This window comes from Prosopis cineraria, unplaced genomic scaffold, assembly GCF_029017545.1.
Source record: "Prosopis cineraria cultivar Desert tree isolate PC_DT_omini unplaced genomic scaffold, ASM2901754v1 PC15, whole genome shotgun sequence".
NCBI lineage: Eukaryota > Viridiplantae > Streptophyta > Magnoliopsida > Fabales > Fabaceae > Prosopis > Prosopis cineraria.
Genome location: NW_026555346.1, coordinates 6,182,350 through 6,208,054, shown reverse-complemented (window position 1 = coordinate 6,208,054; position 25,705 = coordinate 6,182,350). Strand labels below are relative to the sequence as shown.

The following is a 25,705-nucleotide window of genomic DNA, read 5'->3' as shown; positions in this document are numbered from 1 at the left end:
AATTTTGTATTGTATAATTTGAATTAAGAATTTATAAATTTTAAATATTTTATTATTTAAAATAAGAATATTTTTGCATGATCAAGATATTATTGATATTAAGAATTAAGATATTGTTTATATAATTTGACATTAGAGTAAAATTTTATATTATAGTAAATGAATGAATTATTTTCAATTTGGGAAAAAAAAAGAAGAAGAAGAAGTGAAATGGCTTGAAGCCTACAAGTAAGATCATGTTTCAAATATGAGCCTCTCAAAAAGTACTCAAACTTAAACAGTCTAATTTTTTTAAGGTTGGATCAGCTCATTTTTCTAACTCTAAATAAGAAAAACTCAAACAAATAATTATAATGTTGCTTGTGTTTTTCTCTCGTTTCCACCAACTTCTTCAAACCAAAAATGATCCAAATTTCTCAAGTGTAAATCAAGTTTCAAATAAACACCACCAGACTCGTGAAATTGCACTCCAATCCCGCAGAGAAGGCAATATGCTTCAGCAATGATACCATGACAGCAACACAGGCACAAATTAACAACTTAGTTTCCTTTCATCAAATAAATTATTTTAATAAATAACTTGTTTCATTTGGACAAAAAATATCACACCCACATAGAGCTCTACGCAAGGAATCTGACAAGGGCAAATAAATAAATAGTAGAACAAGTACACCATAGGGATTAACCTTCTCTCTCTCTGATAAATCCCCTACACTTGAGCTCCTTCACAGACAAGTTAAATAGACCGACCGACTCTTGCTTTGCCTATATACATGGTTGCATCCTCAAGTCTCTGAACAAAAGGGGAATCTTAACACATCCGAAATCTTCATCATCTTTCATCAAAAAGAACTAGCAGTTGATGCCACATTGACCATTGCCAGAAGCTTTCGAGGTGTCGTTGGTGAAGGGGTCAATCCTCACCCACAGCAAGGAGAATATGGAAGCAAGAAGTATAGACCACACAATAACAATGGTTGGGGTACGATTTTGCCTTCCAAGCAGACCCTTCAAGAATGGATATAGATGGGCAACCACCCATATAGCAAAGAACAGCTTTCCAAATAGAGGACCCCACGATTGGTATCCACTGTTAATGGCGTAGGATACACCAGCAACGATCCCTATAATGTTCACTATAAGGACTGTTGTAGGAGGGATCAGAAGTGATGTCCATTTGAACACATAAAGCTCTGCGAAATCCCCATCATCGTCAGATGCCTTCGACGTCACAGTGAAGTTTGTATCAATCCCGGCAAGCACTTTTAGAAGCCCTTGGAATACGGCGAAGAGATGTGCGGATGTACCACCAATAACCCAGAACTGCTCATTTCTCCACCAGTCTTCTATGCCAACCCCACTCCACCTGAGCTCAAGAATTGAGGTTGCAAAAATGGAGACGAAGAGAAGAATAAACCACATGCTAGCAAAGTTGCTTATCTGCATGGAATTAAGTAGATTTCCAAGGTGAGGAAAGCTCAGCTCAATGATCAGAGTCCAGGGGGCAAAAAGAAGAGTGAATCAATCAGAGACTTCCATTGGTTCACTCAAATTACCAGCTTCCCTCAACATAAAATTATTATATACTTTAGTCTGATTTTAAATATTTTGACTGAAAAATCCTTCATTAACTGCTGTTAAAGATTTTTATAAAATAAAAAAAATGGACTAAGGCACATGCTTTGAAAATACAAGTCTTAGTGATTTAGACAAATAAAACTTGAGAAATCTCGCACACAATATCAAATGGAAATAATCACCCACCTCTGGAATAATAAATTTATTAGTGAGAAGACAAAATGCAGGAAGCACACAATAAGCAATCAGCGGGATTGAGGTAAAAGGGTAGACGATTGTGTTAATATAAGCCAGCCTCTGTAGGGGCTTCAATTTTCCATTGTAGCCATACCATAGGGGACAATGCCTGCTAAGAAAAATCTCGATGGACCCCAAGGCCCACCGAAGCACCTGATTCAGACGATCAGAAAGATTGATGGGAGCAGAACCCTTGAATGCAGGGCGAAGTGGCATGCAATAAACAGAGATCCAACCACGCGCATGCATCTTAAACCCAGTCAAGATATCTTCAGTCACAGAACCATAGATCCATCCAATCTGGCGGAATAAGAACAAGCATGGTTAAGAATTCAAATCATTAATACCGCTTCTGAGATTTCTTTACATTAGTGGGCATTAAATCAGAAGTAGAACGGTAAATTTCCAGTCTAACCTCTTTACCCCATTCTGTCTTGTCTTCATAACCGCAGCTGATAACATGGATTGCTTCCTTGAGCAGAGTCGCAGGGTTAGTTGAGGGAGGAATGCCACCCTGCTCCATGAAGGTGGCGGCAATGAAAACTGGGGACTGACCAAAACGCTTCTCTAGGCTCTTCTGAGACATAAGAAGTGACCTCTCATCATCATACCCTGCAAAAGACAAGAATACATCAATTGAGAATTAAACGACATAAGAAATTCAGCACGTAGAAATCTCAGATGCAAAAGCATCTGTAAACAATGGAGTCAAATGGGAGATTTTCAAAATAGCAACAGACCTTCAACACCCTCATCTATGTCTTCCATATTGAAGATGGGAATGGTGGATTCAGTCCTTTTTGCTGCCCTCTTCTTGTCAATATACTTCTTATCTTTTCCCTTCTTCCTAGAACCCCAACAACTCTTCACAATAATATTGGGCTCCAAATCTTCCTCAGTCAAGACAGGATCATAGCCATACAGAGCCTGTCTATTGAAACAACAACCAGTTCCAACATAGACTGGGCCCTGGACACCATCTTGCCCCTTCATGTTGATCTGAAAGGTAATGAAAGGAATGAAATTCAGCCAATGCATGAAAAGACTATTTTATAATGCTAAAAAAATTAAAGAGGAAACTTACATCAAAGAACACAATATTGCGATTGGCATATCGATCATGCAAATCAATGCCATCAAACCGCTGAGGGAATTGTACATAGCAAGTCTTCTTCCCCAGAACAGGATCCATCATAAAACACATAGCTTCCTTAAGAGCTTTGCTATTATTGAAATAGTGGTCACAATCGACATTCAATAGATACGCACCATTGGTCAGGACAGCTGAAACTCGAATCTGTATCGTATAAGATAAACCCATGTTAATATGTGTACTTTACATTTCTATTAAAGCACAGCCAAAAATATTGCATAATGGCACACTACAACATTGTAAGAAACTGCTAGAAGTTTTGCAGGAAGGAGTGACAATTGAGGTTTCCTTCAAAGTTCAAATTAAATTAGACCACCCACATGATCAAGCATGTGGCTAATAGCATCACGTCCTAAATCAGATTTAGATGATTTGATATTCAGAGTCTATCAGAGAGCATCATTGAATAAGATTAGTACCCAATTTGTAGGTCGTGTTCCAAAATCGATATATGCATTTCTATAGCTAAAGCCAATAAATGAAACCACTACAAAAACATCATATGCTCAATAACTGCACGATTATATACAGCCATTGATGAATAAACGTGCACATCACTTGAACCCAAGATTTGAATGGAACAAGATACTTCAGCGTCACATACCAAAGCATTCATAGCTCCAGCCTTCTTGTGATGCTGAAAACCTGGTCGTTTCTCACGGGAAACATAAACAAGTCTAGGTAGCTCATTTCCATCTGTATCGAGCCCTCCGCTATGACCTAAGAACACCTGTATGCAACATAAATTTTACTCTCAACTTGAACACATTGTAAGGGAGAAGCCACATCCACAAGTGCACTTGGAGAAGGACATATACCTGAATCATTCCAGGATGATCCCTTGGATTATTTCCAGGCCAGGGAGTTCCATCCTGCATTGTCCAGCCTTCTTCTGGCATCTTTTGAGCTTTGGCTACCAGGGCATTGATCCTTACTTTGAATTCTTCATACTCTCTCTGTTGAGCAAAATGATCAAAATTTAGAAGATCTGAAATTCAAAGTAAAAACTGATCACATTCTCCATCGTAAAAAAGAACCTTCATTGCTCGGCGCTCCTTCACAAATGAAGGTTGAATCTTGTCCTTCAAGTAATCTATCTTCTGAGCAAAATAAAACTCGGGGGCTCTTGGCTCAATATTGTACTTTTTGCAGAAGGGCACCCACTTCTTTGCAAACTCAGCAGTTTCTGAAAGGGCTTCAAAAGTCAACATAGCTGAACCATCGTCTGACACATAGCAAGAAACCTTATCCACAGGGTAATCGACAGCAAGTATTGACAAAACAGTGTTTGCAGTGACAAGAGGAGGCTCTTTGAGGGGATCCACAGTACTAACAAAAACATCCACAGGAGCCAATTGAGATGGTTCTCCATCACGATCATATCTGAACAAAAAGTAAGTGTTAATAAAACAGCAAACCCTGTCTTGATTATTAAAGTTCAAAACCCTGAGTAAAAGATATATAAAGAATCCCCACCTTAAAGTAAGCCTGTCAAGATAAGTCTCCCGATTAATGGGAGACCATTTTGGAAACTGATCCAGTATCCAAGACATGGCAAACCAAATCTCACAGATAACTGATGTCAGCCAAAGAGGGTATGCATCTTTAACAGGATGAGTCACACGATATTGTAAGAAGAAGCCCAGAATAATAAGACGGAGTATAATAACAACACGATAAGGGGTCAAGTGAGAAGAAGAAATGGGCACCACACGACTCAAAGGTTGTCGAGCATCATCAACCCTATAAGGAACAAATTCCATTAGATTCAAGAAAAATACAATATTTAAGTAGATGAAAGTTTATAGGTCATATTATTATATATTCAAGATCAAGATTATAACATGAAGATTGTTCTAGGCATCAATCAAATAAACATTGGAAAACAATCATTGATGTAATTACTTTCCAAGTTCAATCAGCTCAAAACGAAACACTAAGGCAAGTGACTTACATTTGCAGTTCTTCTCCATTGGAACCTGTCCCTTCGATGTCACCCTTCCCTTCAGTATATCTACCAGTCATTTGCACCATGTTTTTCTCCTGCTTGAGCTTCCAACCTTCAACCCTTTCTTTCCAGTCAACATTAGGCAGACCATAAGAATTCAAGTCCTTTGAAGGGTCTACAATTCTCACGGGGACTGAGATAGGAAAATTTTTTTATCAACAATTCATACTAACCATGAATATCATATGGTAGCATACATCAGCTCAACTTTATACCTGGTTGCCTTGGATCAATGTAGGGAAGTGAGTGAACCTTTTCAGATGGACCCAGAGGACCTGATGTAGTCCGCACAGATTGGGTATCAGGCGTCGGAATCTCACCAGACATCTGATCATATAAAGAAACAATTGGTGAACTAACAAATATAAACTGAAAATTACTAAGCAAATGGCTGGAGAACTCACAAGACAAATTCGATCATATATTAAATATAGAATTAACTTAAATATTGTTTTATGATTTTACTAATACCACCAAATACAGAATGCATATAATGCTCTTATACTCAAAATAAATAAGAATCACAGCAAAGACGAGAAAAACAAAAGGTCCAAAATATTCGTTGACACTTATTCTTCACTCTTAGATTGCAGTTCACAAATAACGACAATTTACCGCATTTCATGAGTAACAGCTACCACGCAATATTATTTATTATTTTATTAATACCACCATATACAGAATGCATACAATGCTTCTATAAGTGGAATAAATAAACATTTACAACAAAGAAGACAAGAAGGAAAAGGTCTCAAATATCCATTGACACTTATTTTACAGCCCTAGATTGCAGTTTGACTCACTTGATGAGGGACAGAGAGAGGGAGGGAGAACTAGAAGCAAGAAGGGAAAATCCAAAAAATGATCCATGGGCAGCAAAAACAATGAAAAACAATATAGTCATTGTGACCCAATACCGGCTGTCCATTGGTGAGGAGAGGAATTGGTTGTTGAGAATCATATCTAGCAGATGAAGAGAGTTCAGCATCTTCTCCTTCCCACTGCCGCCTAGGTTTCGTATTTCCTTGATCATAATTGAACTCATTCTCAATATCATCAACATCATCCTCATCGTCATCTCCCTCCACTCTTGGACTCCCTGAAACATAGATTCATTTTCTTTATTCCAAAAATGAAATACAGGATCAGACCCAAAAATACCATATGAAGGGGTGGCTAACCTTTGTGCCTCTTGTACCTAGTCTTGCACTGAGGGCAAGACTTGTTCCCATCTTTTCGCTCATATTCATAGCAAGGACGACAGACTGGGAAGGCACACTCATTGCAAGCAACAAAAACATCACCAGTTGCTGTTAATCCCACAGTATCGCCACATATTTGACAGATTTGGCCATTCAAATTCTTTAAGGGTTTGGGCTGCAGTGTGTACACATTTTATGAGTTAGAACTACAAAATTTGAACTAACCTTTTAACCAAGAAAAAAAATTAATTGAAGCATTATCATTTTCAAAGGAGATGCAATACAGAGGTGGCATGCCCCATCCACGGGGATATTTATACTTGATAAAACGCAATTGAAAACAAGTTCGATGCCATTATATTATTGATTTTTAACAAAGTTAATGACGTGATGGATAAGGATCAGAGAAATATGTACAGCAGTTGAGTACATCCCATTAATACCATCAGAGTACTGTGCTTATTTACAATCGTAGTTCAGACTGCAGCCAGACCAAATGGTGACCGACAACTTCCACATTCTAACCTACTATGAATAACTTCAGTTTATGAAAATATCCACAAGACATGAAACTAAAACATCAAGTTCCGCCTTGAATGCATCATTAAGAGAAACGTCAAATTCAGATTTCGAGAGCAGCAATAAACTTCTTCATACCCACCCATCATCATTTCAATCGTATGGTGAACCACCCCAAAACCAAAACCGAAGTCCAAGCATTTTCCATAAATTAATTGACCCAAAAAAGAAAAGTGTATCTGCCTCTGGATAACTTAGACAAGAAAAAAAGCCTAAGAAAATGCAAGAGGGGAGAAGGAGAGAGAAAGCCGCGGGATCAGGACTGACAGACTTAATTTCAAGGAATCTCCAGCGTCTATACCTTTTAGTCTCTTAGAGAACTAGATCTGAACCACAAAAGGCAATATAAGAAAGTAACCGAGAAGTAAAACGAAGCTGGAGAGCGCCAATTGAATCTACTGCAGAGTATTCAATTTGATCACTTCCCCTTGCCACTTAAAGGAAGGGGAAAAAATAAAGGAACCAAATTTTCAATCCACACAATCTCTCACAGAAGATACACATGAAGTTTTTAAACAACAACATTGTTCCCGAAAGGAGAAAAAACAGAAATCTTGAAAGGGATTTATAAAAACACTAACCCCGCCATCTGAATCGTGACGAATTCGGACAAGCTCGTTCCTTTTATACGATCCAGCCACCATTCCGGCAGTGGCTTCCATCTTTTCTGCAATTACGTTTCTCTGATCTCCCTCAGAATGTGCAGATCAATCAAGTTTACGATCGAAAAAGATAGTGAGGGAGATTTCGAACCACCGAGACGGGGCAAAGCTTAAAAATCTTCGCCCGCTCAACACGGCACCCTTCAAAGTCTCTCTTCCCTGTTCCAGCTGCCGATTCAGTCCCCAGTGTGTCTCCATCTGCTTTATTATACCCCTTTGGCTAATTTTATCGTCCTGAGGTATTTCTACTGGCTAGACCGGTTGCCAGTACACTTGCTTCAGTCCCGGTTGTTAACCTCGGTTGAGTTTCTTACCCAATTACTGTCAAGCACTTCAGATTTTCTCGCGGGGGATTAGGATTTTGACTGGGCCCACTGGACTCGTGGACTTATTACCCAATCAAGTTCAAACGCGTGTTGTTACTTGGCGTTACTCTGAAGAGACAGGAAGCTGTGTGAGGACTTCAGACGCCAAGTTTTCCGTGAACTGGTACCAGGCTGTCCTCCCCATTACCGGTTACTTTCGGTACCGCCGGTGTGCATATCAAACGGCTGTCGGTGCCACATGACATAATTAAAAATGTTAAAAAATTGAAATGAAATGAAATTGATAGAAAACTACGTTCCTAACCCCCTTGCAGGCTTTTTTAGTTTTTCCTTTTATGCTGGAGGGTCGTTAAGACGTCCTTATAATTTATACGAATTTGTTAGATATTCCATTATTAATTAATTATTGAATCGTGGATCTATTTTTATCTTAACAATTGATACATCATTGTTATTTCAACGATTTGCGATCCGGTACATGAAAATCACCCTCAATTTTACAAATCTCGGACAAGAAAATTTCATTCAATGACAATCGTCCCATAATAATTTTTTTTATGAAAAAATGATGATTACGTCTCAAAATATTAAATTAATGATAATTAGATCTCTATCATTTTTTAAAAAAATTAAAAATTTAAATTTAAATAATTATAAATTTAGGAGTTGTGATCACAAAATGTGTTTAAATATAAAGTGTAACTATTAAATTGTAACAAAAAAAATCTATTTATAACTACTTAAATTAATATTTATACCTTATTTTTAAAAAAATTTTATCAAGACCTATCTATCATTAATTTAAGTTTATGAGACGTGACTATCATTCTTCATTTCTTCATTTCATATTATTTTGCTTCAGGGCAATTATTTTTTTCTTTAGCCTGGGTGCCATCTGCCATGAGAGTCGCTTTTTAATTTGGCTTTCATGCCTCTATGGCAGTGACGCAGGTACAGGGAATATCTGATACCCCATCCACATCCGCAGACGATAGCAACCGCTCTTACGATTTGCATCATAGAACCCAATGTGAGGGAAATGCCAAAGTCAAATGCTACGTGTTCATTAATGTAATTAGAAGTGATTTTAGTTATGATTAATTTGGCATTTCCTGTTTAACGTACAGCTTCTTAGTTTGTTATCAATTTTGCGTTATCTGATATGATTACAATAATCGATTACATAAATTGATGGTTGCTGCCTGTTCCAACCCTCTTACCGGCTTGAAAAAGAGAATTCTTCCCTGGCCGAGAAAGTTGGCGTTTCCTGCCATCTTCCACGTTCATTGTTAGTTTACGTTTCTGAAAATAGATCTATCAATAATTTAATCCGTGATTGTGTCTAATAATTTAAGAAGCACGTTTTGTTAAAACTATTCATACTTTTAGGAATAGCAGACCAGAGCCAGTTAGGTGGGCTCTTGGAAGGCAATGCCTCAAGTCACACTTCCAGCACTATAGAGGATAATGGCTTCCATAACCACTGCACCGACAGATCACAGTGCCGTAACTAATATCTAGATTTTGCAAAAATCGTTGAGGTTAGTCAAAACTCAATTAAAAAAAAAATGATGCCCCATATCTGAATTTGCAAAGGCGAAAGAAGTGGTTGAGAAATTGAAACGTATACGATGAAACTCCCATCAGAGATCAGACTGTAAACAATCAAGGATCACGACATTCCAACGCACACCTAGTTCTTTCAGCTGCTTTTTCACTTATATTTTTTTTGCCTTTCAAGTTTCCTATCTCTTCCTCTATCTTCCTTTCTATAAGTTCCTCTAAATAGTATATTGTATCTCACATAGTTCCTTCAGCAATGGCTCCAGCACCAGTGCCTCCTCTCCTGCTTGCCGTTGTGTTCTTCAGTATCTGTAAAAGGGCAATAACACAATTACTTCGCAAAATCAAAATTCATATGATTACGTTTTTGTATGCGCAAATCGGCGCAATGCGTGTGATACAGCGCTTTCTGTTTTCAAACAAGCAAGCAATGAATAAAAAGAAAGGGATTTTTGTCCAACATACACACATTACACAATGAGTAAAATGATACAGGCGTTGACGCCTAGGATGGTTGCTGATAATTCTTGAATCATTAATCCCAAACTCAAGAGCTTTTCCCAATTCGCCTCAGTCAAACATGTTCCACTTTAAAAATCTCTAGAAATTCAATCTAACAAAAAATTAATAGACCCAGACCATGAGAAATAGTTACGTGGATTAATCAGAGACTGAGAAACTCACAAGTGACCTGCATGTCTTCACACTCCATCATCCGTGTTTTCCATTAGTTCCTTAAGTAGATTGAACCCACCCACGAATTTCTTATTCAAATTACGTTGATAGGGACAAGTCGGGGACTCAATTCCTTTGCAATAAAGACGACTTAAAAACCAGTAGTATCAATTAAACAAACTTCCCAAATAACAGCCTCTCATCCACATTGCTTCTCTCAAATCTGATTGTTATTTAACAAATTAAAGTGAAAGATGCAAGCCTGAAATCATCCGTGACATGGGCCAAGTTCAAAAACACGTGCAGACAAGCGCACAAATGGATCAATATCAACTCTAGGGACAATCATTGGCCATGATATACAGGTAAAGAGGAAAGACCAACAGGTTTTATCAACAACACAGCCCTACTAATGTTGATCAATGGGCATTGCAGGGGTTTTACTCCCGCACTTCTTTGCTCTAATCAAACCATATCATAACATGTGTCAAGGTCATTTCATATGCATACTTTCCGATTGAAACTGCTAATGTATTATAAACTGTGGATAATTTATTAATAACACTTAACTAACCCCGGTCCCCTATTGTGTTCAAAAAGCGACTTTTACAGCACAAGTCTTGAGCAGTGATTCATCATAGTTGATCTTAATGCCATTTGAAAAGGATTTGGTGCATGAATCATATCAAAAGCCAATTGGCTCAGAATGCTCATTGAAGAACAAACTGAAGTTGAGATGGTAACAAAGATATGACATACATGTCTTAGCATCTGATTCTCGTTCTGTAAGGTGGACAGCCTCTCTTCAAGCTCTGAATTCTTCTTCTCCAAGTCTTTAACCTTAGTTTCCAAGTCAATCAAATATGCCTTCTTCCTCTCCCTAGCTTGCTGCGCTGAAACTCTGTTCCTCAGTAGCCTATTCCATCCACATCCCACCATTAAGAGATTACAGATTTGCAGTTAACAAGCTGTGATGAACTAGTCGCAGGGAAAGGAGCAACAAGGTAAATTCAACTACTCATATTGGTCCAACCTCACGCGTACCTCTTTAGCCGCTTGCTTTCTTTGTCAGCTGAGTTTCTCCCTCTCTTCCTTTGACCCTCCACTGTCCCTTGAGCCCGGTCTGTAGCAGCACCTGAACCGGAGTCTGGGCGAGAGGCGGACGGTCCGGCGGTCTCAACGCCGATCTCCGGCACCCTTCTGATCTCCTCGTCACTCTCAATCCCTAGATTAAGGCAGATTTTTGAAAAGAAATTCAAATGATCTTTTTCAGCTTGCACAGTAAATGAAACCAATGCAACAGGAAGGGCAACTACGGCTTTGCAAATTCTATATGCAAATGATTTTTTTGTTAAAATACAGAAGTCTGGCGGCAAAAATATCAAAAACCACAAATTTCAGATGAAGGGACATGAAGCTTCCAGAAATGTGGAAGAATATTAACCATATTTATTGTGTGCAATTAGCTTCGTCTACATTTAGGCACTACTGACGGTCCGTCGGTGTCTCTACCGATACAGAGAGCTCTTTAAATGTTAAAGAGTTTATATTTGGCCAACAAAAATGTTAACAGAGATTATGATATCCAATTGATGAGATGATCAGCCGTAACAAGAGCAGAAAGGCATTCATAAAACATTTGACCTTCTTTTACTTCCAGTTGGAGAGCTGAACTGGATGATTTTTCGCTGCTCGAAGGCAGAGAGCTTGCGGCAATAGAACTTGTAGCTTGCTCCTGCATTTTGCCCCCACGAGACGACAAAGCCAGAACGAAACAGGAATGACCGAGTGGATTTCAGCAAAAAGAAAAAGTACTTGACGATTGCTACTTAAGGAAGAAGGAAAAAAGCGGGACGATAGATGTCACACAGAGAGTTGAGCAATTCACAGGAAAGATGTTGACAGTGTGATTATGGCCGTTGGATGTAACTGAAATCGACGGTAACAAGGGGACAATCGTGGAAAAATATAAGCCATGAGGAATCTGCACAATCAAAGGCTGCTTCACGAGATTATTGGTCAAAAATTAAAAAGGGGGGTTATGGGAGATCGTGGAGGAGCGTGGAGTGTTGGATTGGTGTTGCATCCAACGGACCAAGAATGTGATGGAGAACATGGAATGTAGACCGGACCATCGCACGTGCTCAGTAGATTCAAGGGTTGGCACCGTATAGGAAATGGAACAGGGTAGAGTGTGCAGGCATTATCCCCAACTTTTTTTAACAGGAAATTAATTTTTTTGGAATATTAGTTTTTTGGCTCTTACAGCATATGCATACATACATGTTTGTATCAATATTTTAAAAATCAGACCGTATGTAAGCCAACAACTCAACAGGTTTTAGTTTTCGCAATTTAGTTGGTTGATAAAATTGGCAGTATGATAATGTAGTGATTAAATAAAAAAATATTATATAAATATTGTATATCCACGTATGCAATGCACAAGACAAATCCAAAAACAACTTTAGGGGGCCAAAATATAAAATTGCATAATGATGGTTGGGCAAAAATTAGTCTTAATATTTTTTACAAATAAAAATAAAATAGTTTTTTAAAAAAATTTGTGACATGTAAATGTTATATTCCCACGCTTAGAACTTGCAATATCAATATGTGCAATCTTCCCCCTCCAAAGAGTCCAGAACGCCATGTTGCGTCGTTCTTGTGAACATGCTTCTTTAGTACTTGGTGAGCATTGTATTGTAGCCACGGAGGCCCCTCACAGGAGAGATTATTGTATTTTAGGGGTATAAGACCTTGAAATTTTTGTAAACTCGTACGAGTCAAATAAAATTATATTTTAAGGTAAAAATTTGAACATGTTCCTAATTTAAAAAGGTAAATACTTCATACTAATGGCTTTGGAAAGTTTTACACCAAGTTTAATAATTGGATTTGTTAACTACAAATTTTAAAGTTTTATCATATATTTTTAAATTGCGGTTATAAAATTAGAAAAATTGAATTGTGTTGTGAAAGTATGAAAATTGTCTATTTAATGTATGGTGTGTGTTTATGAATATAAAATACATTTATAATTATAATTCAGGATGCAATGTATTGATTATAAGTTAATACTAAAGATGATGAACATATATAACCGTTAATATCAAAAGTTGATAATTAATTGAATCTTGAGTATGTAGTATGTATTGTGATTGACAAGTAAATGGTGGATTGAGGAATTTTAACAAGTCGGTATATTCTATTTCATATTTTGTGTTGCATGTTGTCCAAGAGATTAACAAGTAATTGTTCAAATATTGACGAGTAAGTGTTTGAGTTGTAGCAAACAAATATTTGATCATTATGTCCCTTAAAATACCCTATTATTTGAAGTATTTTATGCAAAACATTTGAAGAGATTATCAACCATGAATTCTAATATTGACTCTAGTGTCAATTAATTGCCAATACACTGGTCAAATTTTTTTGTGAACAAAACCATAATCACCTTCTAAATTTGCAAAAAGCAAAAATTATGAATAGGTCTCATAAAAGTAACTTATTTAAAAATAAGTCTTGTAAATTCAAAAATCATGACAAAATCTCTTAGAACTTAAGTGTAACTTGAAGTTAAGGTAAAAAGACAAACTTCTCATGTTAAAATAATTGAATTGTATCTTGAAAAAAAAAACTAAATCTCTTCCTCTCCTATGATTGATTCAACCCTGGCCTATTCAAATGGTTCCTTGTTGCTAAAGGTGAAGCATGCAAGTTACAGAGGCGAGATGTGAGAACAAAGATGAAGCAAGCATGGACCTTGCGAACTAGAAGAAGGTGAATGATGTGGAATTAAGAGGGAGGTGAAGGCAAGCGAGGCACCTTATGAGTGATAAATGTGATGAAGACTCTGTTTAAGCTGTTTGTTGGTAATATCTTACCCTGTCATCGATATTATCAATGTTCTTCTTAAAGTTGCCTATGAATCCAACTAAGAATCGTATAGCCAATTCTTCTTTATTTGGTCATTGCATTTCAATTTATCATACTAGACTTTATGGGGCAGACTTAAGGGATGTCAAAGCATACCTCAATGGCCAACTTTCTTTGAAATCTTTATCTTGCCCTTTGATTAAAAAAAAACAATTACCTACAAATCTCATTTTGATTGCACTATAATTTGATTTATGGGGACTTGTTGATTGTTGAAGACTATGAACTATGAATTTTGTGTCCATTTTTTTAGTTTTTGTTGGTTTGATTTTGTTTTCACAGTTATAGCATCATACTTATTAACTATGATAAAAAAAATAGATGCAATTTTAGCTATAATATCTCATATATCTTCAACTCATATCAATGCATGAGAGGTTTTGGAAGCAATAGGTTGTATCTTGATGGTCCAAATGATTGTAATAATTTAAATTTTACCAAATGGCTGGATCTTAAGTTAGTCAAATGGCCTCATTGTTAGGATATATGTTCTAATAAATTGTTAGATATTTTAACAGACAAGTTAGATTGGTTTTGTCCCATGTCTTACTGTGAAAAGTACCAAGGACTTAACCTTGAGGAATATGTGTTGCTTGAAAATCAAGCTATATGAGATAAACCAACTAAAATTGCCCTTCTTATTCTTTATTTTTTTACGATTATGGCTAGCTAAATTAATTTTACTTCGCTTTTTTTTAATAAATATAAGGAAATTATGCTTTTGGGGGGGGCAGGTCAATGGCTGGCTAAATTTATTATCTTTATGAATTATTAGTACTCTTCCATTTTGCTTGAAACACACAGAATTGCCTAACTCATTGAAATGTCAAGTCTAAATTTAGATTTCATGCTTGTAAATTATGAAATTTTGGTTGTAGAAGAGAGAGCTGTAGATTTGGAACTTGTAAGTTAAAGGCACATTATGATAAAATCTTCCACAATCATAGATTTTATCATATTTACAATTGTCACTTACTAACTGCGATTTACAAGTATACATTCTTAATTTATAAGTCATATTTTATGTTTTACAATGTTAAAGCTCTCAACAACTCTACCTCTTCTTCAAGATCCCCACTTCTAAGAAGTTGTTAAAGGTACAATTATGATTGAGGCTTGTTGTTTTAAGAAAGAAATTACATTTGATAAGCTGTAATTTTTTATTCAATTCTTACAACTCAGATAACAAAAATTATTATTCCTTAAACAAAAGTTGTGTCGGGCCTTGTTATTTTTAATAAAGATAAAATGATATTTTCACCTTAAAAATCACCATCAAAGTCCTCAAGAACTTTAATAAAATTATGACATTTCGAGATATTAGACCATCATTTATATAATTTGAGAGGATTTTATTATCATTTTTTCTATAAGATATTAATTAAATACTTTTAACTTGGTATTGTCTAAGTCTACAACTGTGATTGATTTAAGGGGAGGAGAGGGGAGGGATTTTGAATATTTTTTGTTTGGTTCACGAGAGGAGAAGAAAGATAATAACTAGTTTATCATTATACCCATATATTATTTATACCCATGCATGCTAGCTAGAAAGTGTGAAAAAATATTAACTACAAAAAATGAACGAGGAGAAGGATAGATAAAATATTTTTCAAAAGAATTTCCAATATAATTAATTGCAAGCTTTTTCTTTATATATTTAAAAAAGTTATCTCCCTCGTTCCAATCTCAATCGGCGCCTCACCTCTCCAGTCTCAACCCCTTTTTGCCTCTCTCTTGCTCTCACTCTCACTCTCCCTCTCCCTCACCCTCATTCTCACTCTCTCCCTCCCTCCCACTCCACCAGATAGTTAAGGCTCCTCAAATCATGATAGCACCTTCCATGGGGTTCACCATGCTCCACCAGTCTTAGACAACACCACCCATCACATTGCACTCCCTTTCCACTCGCCAATGTACTAAATTCATATCTATAGCTTTTATTTCAATTAATTTAAAAATGTGAATGATTGCTATTGGTTGAGATGTTATTTTCACTAGCTCACTTGATTAGACTGCAACTAAAATGACAAGGTAGAAGAGTTCAATAAGACGATTATCCCGATAAAGGAATGCTGTCAAGGAAGGGCAAGATTGTTAGAAGTTTTAGCTCTCATCTAAAAAAACCCAATTTAAAAAGGAGTAATACAAGGAAAGAGGAAGAGGCATTTTATCTGGCCCCTCCAAATTTTTTCAACTAAATGAGGGGGAGGGGAAATTAATCCCATAAACCAAACATATCCTTGTGAAGCCCATACCTACTTCCTTTTTTGTAGGATCAGCGAGACAGGCCGAAGCCTGGGAAAGCCCATACCAACTGTGAGCCGCTAGTAGCACCAGCGACGCAGTAAGGCTCCAGGGCATGGGCCAAGTTATCACTATCCGAGATATTTTTGACCAGCATCATTATTCAATATAAACATTAAACAGGCCCGGAAGGGGTGGGGCACCTGGAGGCTGGAGGTTCCACTAGCGGAGAAGCAGCAGTATCCCACCCCAAACCCCCCCCCCCTCCACCCAGTGGTTCCATCGCGTCGACCATGGCATCGACTTCAAAAGTTCCGTCGTCTTCAACATCTGCATCCGCCTCATATTCTTCCAGGCGATGGGTCAAGAATATTTCGTCCATAGCAGCTCGCATCTACTTCCTCCTCATATTTTTCCAGATCCCTCTCTTCAGGTAATTCAAATTTCTACCTGCTTCTTGTCTTGTTTCTGGTGCTGATAGAATTGTAGTTGTTCATCATAACAACTGATGCACTCGTATTACGAATTTAAGATGCGTAAGGAAATCTTACTTGCACTTTTTTGAAGTCTATCATTGTGTTGATTCCTTTTCGTCGTACCTTTGGGAAAACATTATTTAATTTATGTTTAGTAGCTTCATTGGTTCATGGTTTAAGCGTTCAACCATTTCTTCTTTTGTTTTCCAGAACATCTTACTGTGATTTAGATCCATGGGCAGTTCAGTTATTGGATAGCCGTGAAGTGTGAAAAACAAATGAAATTGTCTTCGAGAGGGGTCACTGTCTGATCATTTGCTTGAGTTTGCTTGTCGTTGACTTTTTTCCTTAGAAGATAAATATCATATTGTTGTCTTTAATACATTAGGAAATAACTTTCGGTTTTATCATATTCCAAACTCAAGTTTTGTCGCAATCTAAAAATAAATCATTTCAATTGCGAATCTGAGTCACTCGTTGAGCATGTAACAGTTACTGTGCTCCTTAGATGCCAGAATTGTGAGATTGGTAACCAATCTGACACCGTTGATTATCAAAGCCTGTCATAGCAAAGTTGATCACGCAGTATTAGATCTCATAATTGGCAGCAAATCTGAGTTATCATGCCCTGCCGAAAGGATACTTAAGCAGTTAATTGCATGCTCTTTTCGTTGAACTACTGTTTTCACAAGGCAATATTTGGTGTCAAAACGTCTCATTAAATTGTCATTGTTTTGATAAATATGACTATAATGTGACTTTACATTGGTTGGACTTCAAGCTTTTTTAATCCTGAATTTTTCTTTGAAATTGATTTTCAGATACAATTTTTATGCCAGGCACCTGCTATTGAATTTAGATATTAGTTCAACAATGAGCTCACGCCTGTGCTGATAGATTACATTTATAACACATGCGACTAAAATTGTTGAGGCTCTCTAAAGTATGAAAATCAAAAGTTATTAAGGATCTCCTGTTAAGAGTTTTATTTATTGAATCTTCATTCTTAATGTAATGACTGCTTTTGGGACTAGCCTTTCGGGTTTGAGGCGGCCTGGTGGCAACTCACCTTTAAATTTTTGTTTGACTACCAACTATGATAACGAGGCAATTGCGTTTGTGTCCGTGGGTTATGTTGTTACAGAAAGTGCAACAATGTATTTTAAGATTGATGGTTGACTGCTTAAAATGACCTTGATATTGGCATGTTCTTGTTTCCACTTCAAATATGTCCTGTGTTTGCTGCGATGAAAAAACATGCAATCAAACTTGTTTAGTTTCTAATTTCTGAGATGCATATATTAATATACGTTCCTCCCTTTCCCCCATTATCTATATTTTTCTATTATAGTTAGATACTATACATTTTAGCATCCAACACGTCTGAAATATGTCTGTCTCTTTTACAGGGTCACTTGTAGATCTGGTGTCTGCACAACCCCAATGCACGTCACATCGTCCCAGTTGATCGCAAGTGAAATATTTCCCGTTCCTCTTATTAAGGCTCTCCTATATCCTGGAGCTGTTATAAATGGCCTTATACAAAATAAGACTGTTCCAAGCTGGGATGATTTATTGGACATATATAACTTGACTAGTATAAAGGAAGCTTCTGCAGTAACTGATCTCCAACGCTTAGAGGTTAGGCCACTCTTTTTGGTCACTTGTTATTCTCTACATTGAGTGGGCTTCTATCCATTCTCTTTTGTTATTGATGCTTGTCATATATTCCATTTTGTGGATATTTTCTATTTCTATTTGTCTTTCGAGAATAGTGTTATGTTTACTTTTAAACGATTGATGGCTTGGTGCTAAGTAATTGACCAACTGAAATATTTTTAGCCTTTGAGATCATGTAAAATTTCTGGTATATTATAATTAACCGTTGATTTGTGTTCATTGTCATTATTACTGTGACGTAACAATTTGTCATTGCTTCACAGGTTCTTGCAGGTAGCTATTTCTCTGTGGCAGGGGCGCTCGTGGGTCTTTTAAAGCCAGGGAGAATGAGCATGTTCGGGACACTTCTTGTAATTTGGGGACTTGTGAAGGAAGGGATTTTAGGAAAACCAGTAAATACTGACCCTTCTAGAGCTGTGTACGTGTACCCGACAATGCTGATTGCCCTGATATGCGCCTTCTCATCAGTGAAATATGATGTGAAGAAAGTTGTTGGATCAGTCCCTGCTCGACCTACTGCTAAACCACTTCAAAACTCATCCAAGTCTAAGCTTAAATAGCCCTTACTTGTGTTCCACAATTTTTCGGTTCAATTGTTTATGAGTACATTTCTATGCTTATCTCTTGTGTATTTATGGTCCTTATGGATTATAATCACATAATTTTGGTACCTCGGCAACTTTGAGTTTCCTCGGTAGGAAAAATCATTGAGGACATGTGGCTAACATAAGAATGTTTTTTCATTGTTTTTTTTTTGGGGTTATTTTAGTCAAAAAATATAAGTTCATGTAATAATCACTTGATAACAAATCAAAAAGTTTTTGTTTTCGTTTGTCATGACGAAATTCAAACCACACTTTTGTAAGATACAAGTTGATATTTACTATCTGCGCCCCTGTCAACTTTTTATTGATGACTTTAATCACTTTTTGTCTACAATTTTTTTTTTTTTTAACAAAGCAAAAATTGACCTGTTTGTGAGAGAGAGAGAGACAATCCCTCTATATTGTACAAGAGTCCTCGCTGTAGTAACTATCATCACTCAAATTAAATTATCCTGGTTCTCTATTTCTAATTAATTTGTACTTCCAATTTACTGATATTTAAAACTATATTTTATTTTTATTTAATGGAACGTTTTAATCTAAAAATTATTCATTGTACCCTTTAATCAAGGACACTTAAAAAAAAAAAAAAACATATCAGAAGTAAAATTAAAGTGCTTATCCTCATATACTTAATGTACTTTTATGCTTTATTCAATCAAATCAAAATAAATAAATTTTAATAGGTTAATAATATTAATAATAAGAGTTTGTTATACAATGAAAAATATATAAAGATTCCATATGTTTTTCGTTAGTTGAAGACAAACACTACAAATATATAAAGCTTAGTATATAAGTTTTTTTCATTTCAGAATTATCATGCTTAGGGATCACCTCTTTCAAAGATCTTCTGAGTTAATACATATCCTAATTTGAAATCCCATACTTAAAGTGATCATAGTCAATTAATTTTTCATTTGGATATGCGTTGTTATAAGTTTAAAAATAATTAAAAAATTAACACCAAACATACCACCAGTATCTTGAAATTTTCTAAATAATCAAATATAAAATAATGATAAATTTACCTAAGAGCTGAAATGCACCAATACTTGAGGTTTTTTTGTTTTTTAAAAAAAGGAAATGTACCTGTATCAGTTAATGGTGTGTGCATGTGCACGTGCGCGCGCTCATTTTTATTTTAACCATTCAGGCTTCATACATGTTTTAATAAAATTTTATGTTTCTCAAAAAAAAAAAATTGTAGAATTGATACAAATTAAATGTAATAGACAGGACATGGCGGGCCCTACATGGGGTTAAGTTGAACCGGCCATATCATGTTCGGGGCGCTTAACGATAAAGGAGCAAAAATGCAAAGAGTGTGAAAATTAAATAAATCCAATAGGTTGCACCCGGAGAGAGAGAGAGAGATGAAATCCAACATGCCTTCTTTATTTAGATGGTGTTGCTCAATTAATCCAATCTTAGTGAAGGTAGCTTTTTGTACTTAACATTTGTACGCTAGTACGCTACCATGACTAGAATTCTCTCGCTATTAGTACAAAGGACGATGGCATACACAAGAAGAGGCATAGACAGAATGCTCCAACAGTAAATAAATCACCAAAAATGGAAAGGAGAAGTTCAATATGACAATCCTTGTTTTATTGCTGCACCACTTGTATGATAGAACAAAGAGTTTGGATTAAAGAGAGAACAAGGAGTAGGATTCCAGCAACAGAAGCAGCAATTTGCCAAGGAGTGTTGCAGTAATCACGCCTCAAAGTGGCCTTCATGTTATGCCAAGGATCTTTACAGAAGATATTCAGGTCCTTGCAGAGTTTTGAGTAATGGGAATTGAAATTTACGTGCGTAACATTTTTCCAGAGGCTATTGAATAGGTTGGCCACAGAATTGGCATCCCCTAGCCAATTAAGGATGACTCCATTCTGAACCAAGACATCCACATCTTTGCTAGTGTTGATAAGAAAGTCCATAACAGCAACATAGTCAACAATGTAAGAATTAGAAGGGTAGTGACATTGCTCTAATGCTACTAAATTGCGTAACAAAGTCTCAGTCCAGTCCTCCACTTTCAACTGTGGTATTTCAAGAACTCGCCCCGAAAATTTTATGTCCATTAAGCACGGGCTTGTACTTTTCCTAAATCTTATCCCTGCCTCAACTAACTCAGTTGCGCTCTGAAGATGTACCAATGATTCATGCGATCTATTTGGTCGTCTACTTAATGGTTGTAGGTGAAACGTTCTAATCAAATCAGTGAAGTGGCTTATGCTGATATCATGAGGGGTTAATTTCATGTTGTTGTAATAGGCAAAGTAGTCAAAAGTAAGTTCAAGAAATGAAGGGAGTCTATGATCGATCTTGCTAGAGGGAAAAGCTATATTGAATAGCCTCTCAAGAATAAAGAAAGGTAGCTGATTCTCAAGTAAAAACAAATCTAATCTCATAGTAGTAACTAGCCATGGTTTTAACTGAATACTATCATCTTGGGACCAATCATCATAATAGGACCTTAAAAAGAGCTCAAATAAGAAACACGAATCCACTAAAATCACCTTCACAAATTCCTTAATACTAAGCTCAACTGTGTCTGAGTAACAACGCCGAACACAAGGCTCAACCTCTTCCACGGAGCTAATTAATCTATCCAAGCTTATGGAGGTGGAAACTCTTTCAGAAAAATGCTTGACATACAGCAACTTGAATTTTTCCATGTTTTGTAGTCTAGGATGCCCGTAGTGAAAGGGGCCAATAGAAACAACCTTAGGGGTAAAGGTATCTTCATTCAATTTGCGAATATCATAAGGTACCCTATAGATGCAGCAGTCAGCAGTCATGGCCGGTTCTGCCTCGTCCAACATTGCGTTAATTTCATTTACAAAATCATGGTGGTTCCTGATTGTCATCTAAGGAAATAAGCAGTGAGGAACACAAGAAAAATTGAAGAAACTAATGAAAACGTTGAAAAAGTGTAGGATTATAACCAACACATCACAATATCAGTACTAATTTAAGAATGCATTTGGTAAATGAGAAAGGAAACGAAAGAAGGAAAGTGACAAGACTCTTGCGTTTGGTTTGATGGAAAGGAAGGATGTTTTCATACCCATAGCATTTTTTAAAGTGCTAATGGGTTCCATCGAGCCCATTTTGTTCGTGGAACATTTTTGCAAGTATGGGAATAAGAATAAGAATAAGATTTGATAGAATGAGATAAATATATTTGGTATGTCATAGAAATAAATTGACATTTGTGCTTAAGAATAAGTTTTTTAAAAAGTTAATTAGTGTTTATAGATATCTTCCCATTAGCAACAGTCAAGAATGAAGAAAAGATACATAAAATGAAAAATAGGATAACAATAGATGTGGAATCAAATGGGTTGGAGCAGCCAAATGGAATTATGTCTGCGTGGCCATCTTTTAAGATTGTTTTTTATGGAATGAATATAACAGGCAAACAAAGATACAGGTAAATAGGAAGGTAGCTCTAAAGATCGATTCAGAGATTCAGCAACCACCAGAGTTCAAGCAAGCAGGTATCTGCATATGTCACACTTCTCCAGAACAGAAAGGTTTGGTATTGGAGAATCAAGGGAAGGATTACAAGATACACGTTAAATTTGATTTTAGAATAGAAAAGGAAGAATGCAATTTAAGGTCATAGAAATATGCATCGAGTAAGGCAGAAGTGAGGAAGAATGCATCCAAAGAACTTGGTAGAAATACGCTTGTTTTTCCCTTTGATATTATTATACACATCTCTGTCGCTTTAGAAATTTATATGTATACATTCATATACATGTATATGATTTGCGATCAATAAGACCTATGCAACGGAAGCATTACAGTTCATCATGGAAAGCAGAACACTGACAGCAAAAGGCATGAGCACAGAGAAACATCAGGTGACTGTTGTTTTAGTATTGCTGTTAGGAACATGTAGAGACATGTCGAACAATAGCAAAAGGTGCTGGATATCATTTTTAATTTTTCAATCAACCATAAGTGTCTTCCACACATGACAATGCCAGGTTTCACACCCACCTCGGATGGATAAAATTGTGAGCTTCAATTAAATTACAACTTTGCAAATGGGATTTCTAAGTGTCGATTGTTCTGCACTGAAAATACAGGACAGGTCCTTCATAAAAGAAAGTCTTCTAATGAACACTTAGAAATCTAAAAGCAAAACATAAAAACTTTTTCTAAATCTGAGTAATTGGAATGGACACTACAATTCAATAGTCGAAGCTTCTCCTTACATTCATTCTATTAATAGAGTTCCCGAAGTGGCTCAACATCAACTCAGTTAGAAAGAAGCTATGCTCCCCCCCCCCCAACAGATCAAACGGACCAACCTCAAAGCAAAGCAGAAAGAACAGGCACAGCATGCATAAGATCTAGGAAAATTAAGCATTCGAAGGTCAAATCCAGTATCTGCAAAATCCAAAAACCTCCCTCTTTCTCTACAACATTGCGATAGTGGTTAAGAAGCGATTTATTTAAAAGAAGTCCGAAATATATAATGATAACGACGCCTATGAGTCGATGAAATTTCTGATTTTCAAGTATTGAGAGTTTCGTGGCTTAGTCGGTGCAAGAGGATGAAAAAGTGAAGGGAAACAATTATAATAAAGCATACCTTGGGCTGTAATGTGTTTTTGGGGTACAAGAAGCAAGATGCTAAAGCAGCCACGAAGATATATTTCGCGTCGAGAGAGAGAGATGACTGATGACGAGCAAAAGCGGGCTGGGGAAGAATGATGAATAATTAAACACTACTGATAATTTTAAAGATTTTGTCTTCTTCATTTCCTGGATTTCTCCGCCTTACTAGTTTGACCCACCACCCACGTGCGAAAGAAAAGAGAAATAAACGGTCTTCAGCTGTCAATGTCGACTCGTAAGGTAATATTTTTTTCAAAAAAATAATATTAATATATTTAAAATCTCTCCACTTAAAAATATAAAATATTTTTATTTAAATTTTATTTTTAATAAAATAATTATTTATTTATTAAATTAATTCTATCTTTTTTTATTTTTATTTAATATAATATTTTATTATTAAAAAATATAAAATGTTATACTTAATAAGGACACTTAAAAAATAATAATAATTACAACTTAAAATGATAATAATATTTTATATTTTTTAATATTTAATTATTTAAAAATTATTTTACGTTTTTAAATAAAGAAAATATATATTTATTATATGTTTATTTAATTAAATTGATATATATGTATTTTAATGTCTTAAAGATATCAATAAAATTATGACATTATATAAAAAATTATTTTCTAATCCCTAAGAACTTGGCTGACATTTTAATTTGTTATGAAATGACATATTTGCCCTACTCCCTCCCTCTTTCTCTCTGATTCCCCGTCGTCTATGCTCTCCAACCTCTCTCCCCTTCCTTGCATATTTAATTTCTGACCAGAACTAGCTAGAATAACTAAATTTATGCATCGTTATATGGATGCCCCTTAGCTTCACCATCATCATCTATAACAAGCACATCTTCGACTCCAAGATATAGAATTGGCCCTTCCCAATCTCGCTTGTGTCCTTGTTCACGTCTTACATCTCATTAAGCCCATCTCCATGCCTCGCAAACTCTACCTCAAGTCCGACGTGCCTATCAGTCCACTCTACTCTCTTTTTCCTGTGGTTCTCCAATTCCACACATATACACCTCTTTGTTTCCTTTATTTAGACATTTAAAGCACATGTGCTTCTTGTTGTCGTTTTTTATTCAAGGGTGAAACCATGGCTGTCGGCTAACATGATCTCAGTTTATATTAGGGTTGTGATTTTGCTATGTGCAGTGTGAAGTTAAATTCCATGCCCAGGGCATTAGTTTGCAGATGTTGCCGACTTACGAGGGCATTTCACTTAACCCCACCATCTCACCGTCCCGTGTTGCCCCTGTTTGGTGTTCTTGTTTATTTCTTGGTTCAATATAGTATTCCTGTCTTGGGGGGATCACTCAAATTTTCATGTGGACTTTAAAATCTTTAAGGCAAATGTGTTTGTGCTTTTGTTTTAAGTCTTGTGGTCATTTTGCTTGCTGGGAAAACTTTGGCTTTCACCATGAATGTTGCCAGAGTGGTGAAGAATTAGTCGTTGGAATCAAAGAAGTGGGAGAGGAAGGAGAAGAATTGGGGGCAAACATGTTAGTTCACATAAAACTAAAATGATAGTGAAGTTCACAGGGCTAAAAAATTCATTACATTCATGATATTTATTTATCATTCATACATTTTGGATGAATGTTGTTACTATTTTTCCTAAATATAATAAGATTTTCAATTTGAAATGAAAAGACACCTTTAAGACTTCCAATTTTTTTCTCCTGGCTAATCTTCAAGACTTCCAATTGAAATTTGACAATTTTCAAATTGACTCCATTGGATTTATAAAAAATTAATGTTTTAATTGTTTAATTTTTAATTCTTCTGCAACTTAATTTTTCAATTATGATCTGTTATGATTTAGTCTCTCAACTTTTGACTTGTCTATAATTCAATCTCTTAACTTTTAATTCATTTATGATTCAATCTCTCAACTTTTGTTACTTTTATTTTTTTATATCAGTTTAGATCCCATATTAAAGAGTAAGAAGAGGCTATTTAATAGTAAGACATAAGCATTTATTTTATCTCATTTATTTAATAAAAATATTTTAAAAAAAATTTAAAAATAAGGATTAGGTTATAAGTGAATCAAAAGTTAAGGGATTAAATAGAAGTGAATCATAATTGAGAAATTGAGTTATAAGTGAATTAAAAGTTA

General features: G+C 35.9%; 4 protein-coding genes across 5 annotated transcripts; 1 reads left to right on the top strand and 3 right to left on the bottom strand.

The window, feature by feature from the left end:
- Nucleotides 1-532: 532 nt before the first annotated feature.
- Nucleotides 533-7,606, bottom strand: LOC129294242 (cellulose synthase A catalytic subunit 1 [UDP-forming]). Its single transcript, XM_054932451.1, has 14 exons — nucleotides 7,339-7,606; nucleotides 6,158-6,353; nucleotides 5,894-6,075; nucleotides 5,192-5,303; nucleotides 4,923-5,109; nucleotides 4,445-4,711; nucleotides 4,006-4,351; nucleotides 3,787-3,924; nucleotides 3,573-3,698; nucleotides 2,900-3,112; nucleotides 2,556-2,814; nucleotides 2,231-2,427; nucleotides 1,765-2,115; nucleotides 533-1,440 (listed from the first exon to the last, which is right to left on the bottom strand). Exons 1-14 carry the CDS (start codon nucleotides 7,417-7,419, stop codon nucleotides 853-855), a joined length of 3,243 nt encoding a protein of 1,080 aa, XP_054788426.1. The 5' UTR covers nucleotides 7,420-7,606; the 3' UTR covers nucleotides 533-852.
- A 1,722-nt stretch (nucleotides 7,607-9,328) lies between these two features.
- LOC129294243 (transcription factor HY5-like) lies at nucleotides 9,329-11,810 on the bottom strand. The gene is made up of 4 exons (XM_054932452.1): nucleotides 11,628-11,810; nucleotides 11,028-11,208; nucleotides 10,743-10,899; nucleotides 9,329-9,617 (listed from the first exon to the last, which is right to left on the bottom strand). The coding sequence occupies exons 1-4, from the start codon at nucleotides 11,722-11,724 to the stop codon at nucleotides 9,546-9,548; spliced, it is 507 nt and encodes a 168-aa protein (XP_054788427.1). The 5' UTR covers nucleotides 11,725-11,810; the 3' UTR covers nucleotides 9,329-9,545.
- A 4,593-nt stretch (nucleotides 11,811-16,403) lies between these two features.
- On the top strand, nucleotides 16,404-19,004 carry LOC129294651 (uncharacterized). Its single transcript, XM_054933098.1, has 3 exons — nucleotides 16,404-16,602; nucleotides 18,055-18,286; nucleotides 18,589-19,004. The coding sequence occupies exons 1-3, from the start codon at nucleotides 16,463-16,465 to the stop codon at nucleotides 18,883-18,885; spliced, it is 669 nt and encodes a 222-aa protein (XP_054789073.1). The 5' UTR covers nucleotides 16,404-16,462; the 3' UTR covers nucleotides 18,886-19,004.
- Nucleotides 19,005-20,307: 1,303 nt separating this feature from the next.
- Nucleotides 20,308-23,687, bottom strand: LOC129294129 (UPF0481 protein At3g47200). Of its 2 annotated transcripts, none has more exons than XM_054932269.1 (2): nucleotides 23,546-23,687; nucleotides 20,308-21,806 (listed from the first exon to the last, which is right to left on the bottom strand). In XM_054932269.1, the coding sequence occupies exon 2, from the start codon at nucleotides 21,804-21,806 to the stop codon at nucleotides 20,541-20,543; it is 1,266 nt and encodes a 421-aa protein (XP_054788244.1). In that variant the 5' UTR covers nucleotides 23,546-23,687; the 3' UTR covers nucleotides 20,308-20,540. The 2 variants fall into 2 exon arrangements, with proteins under 2 accessions (XP_054788244.1, XP_054788245.1); XM_054932270.1 differs by having other exon boundaries at nucleotides 20,308-21,795; nucleotides 23,546-23,682.
- Nucleotides 23,688-25,705: the final 2,018 nt, after the last annotated feature.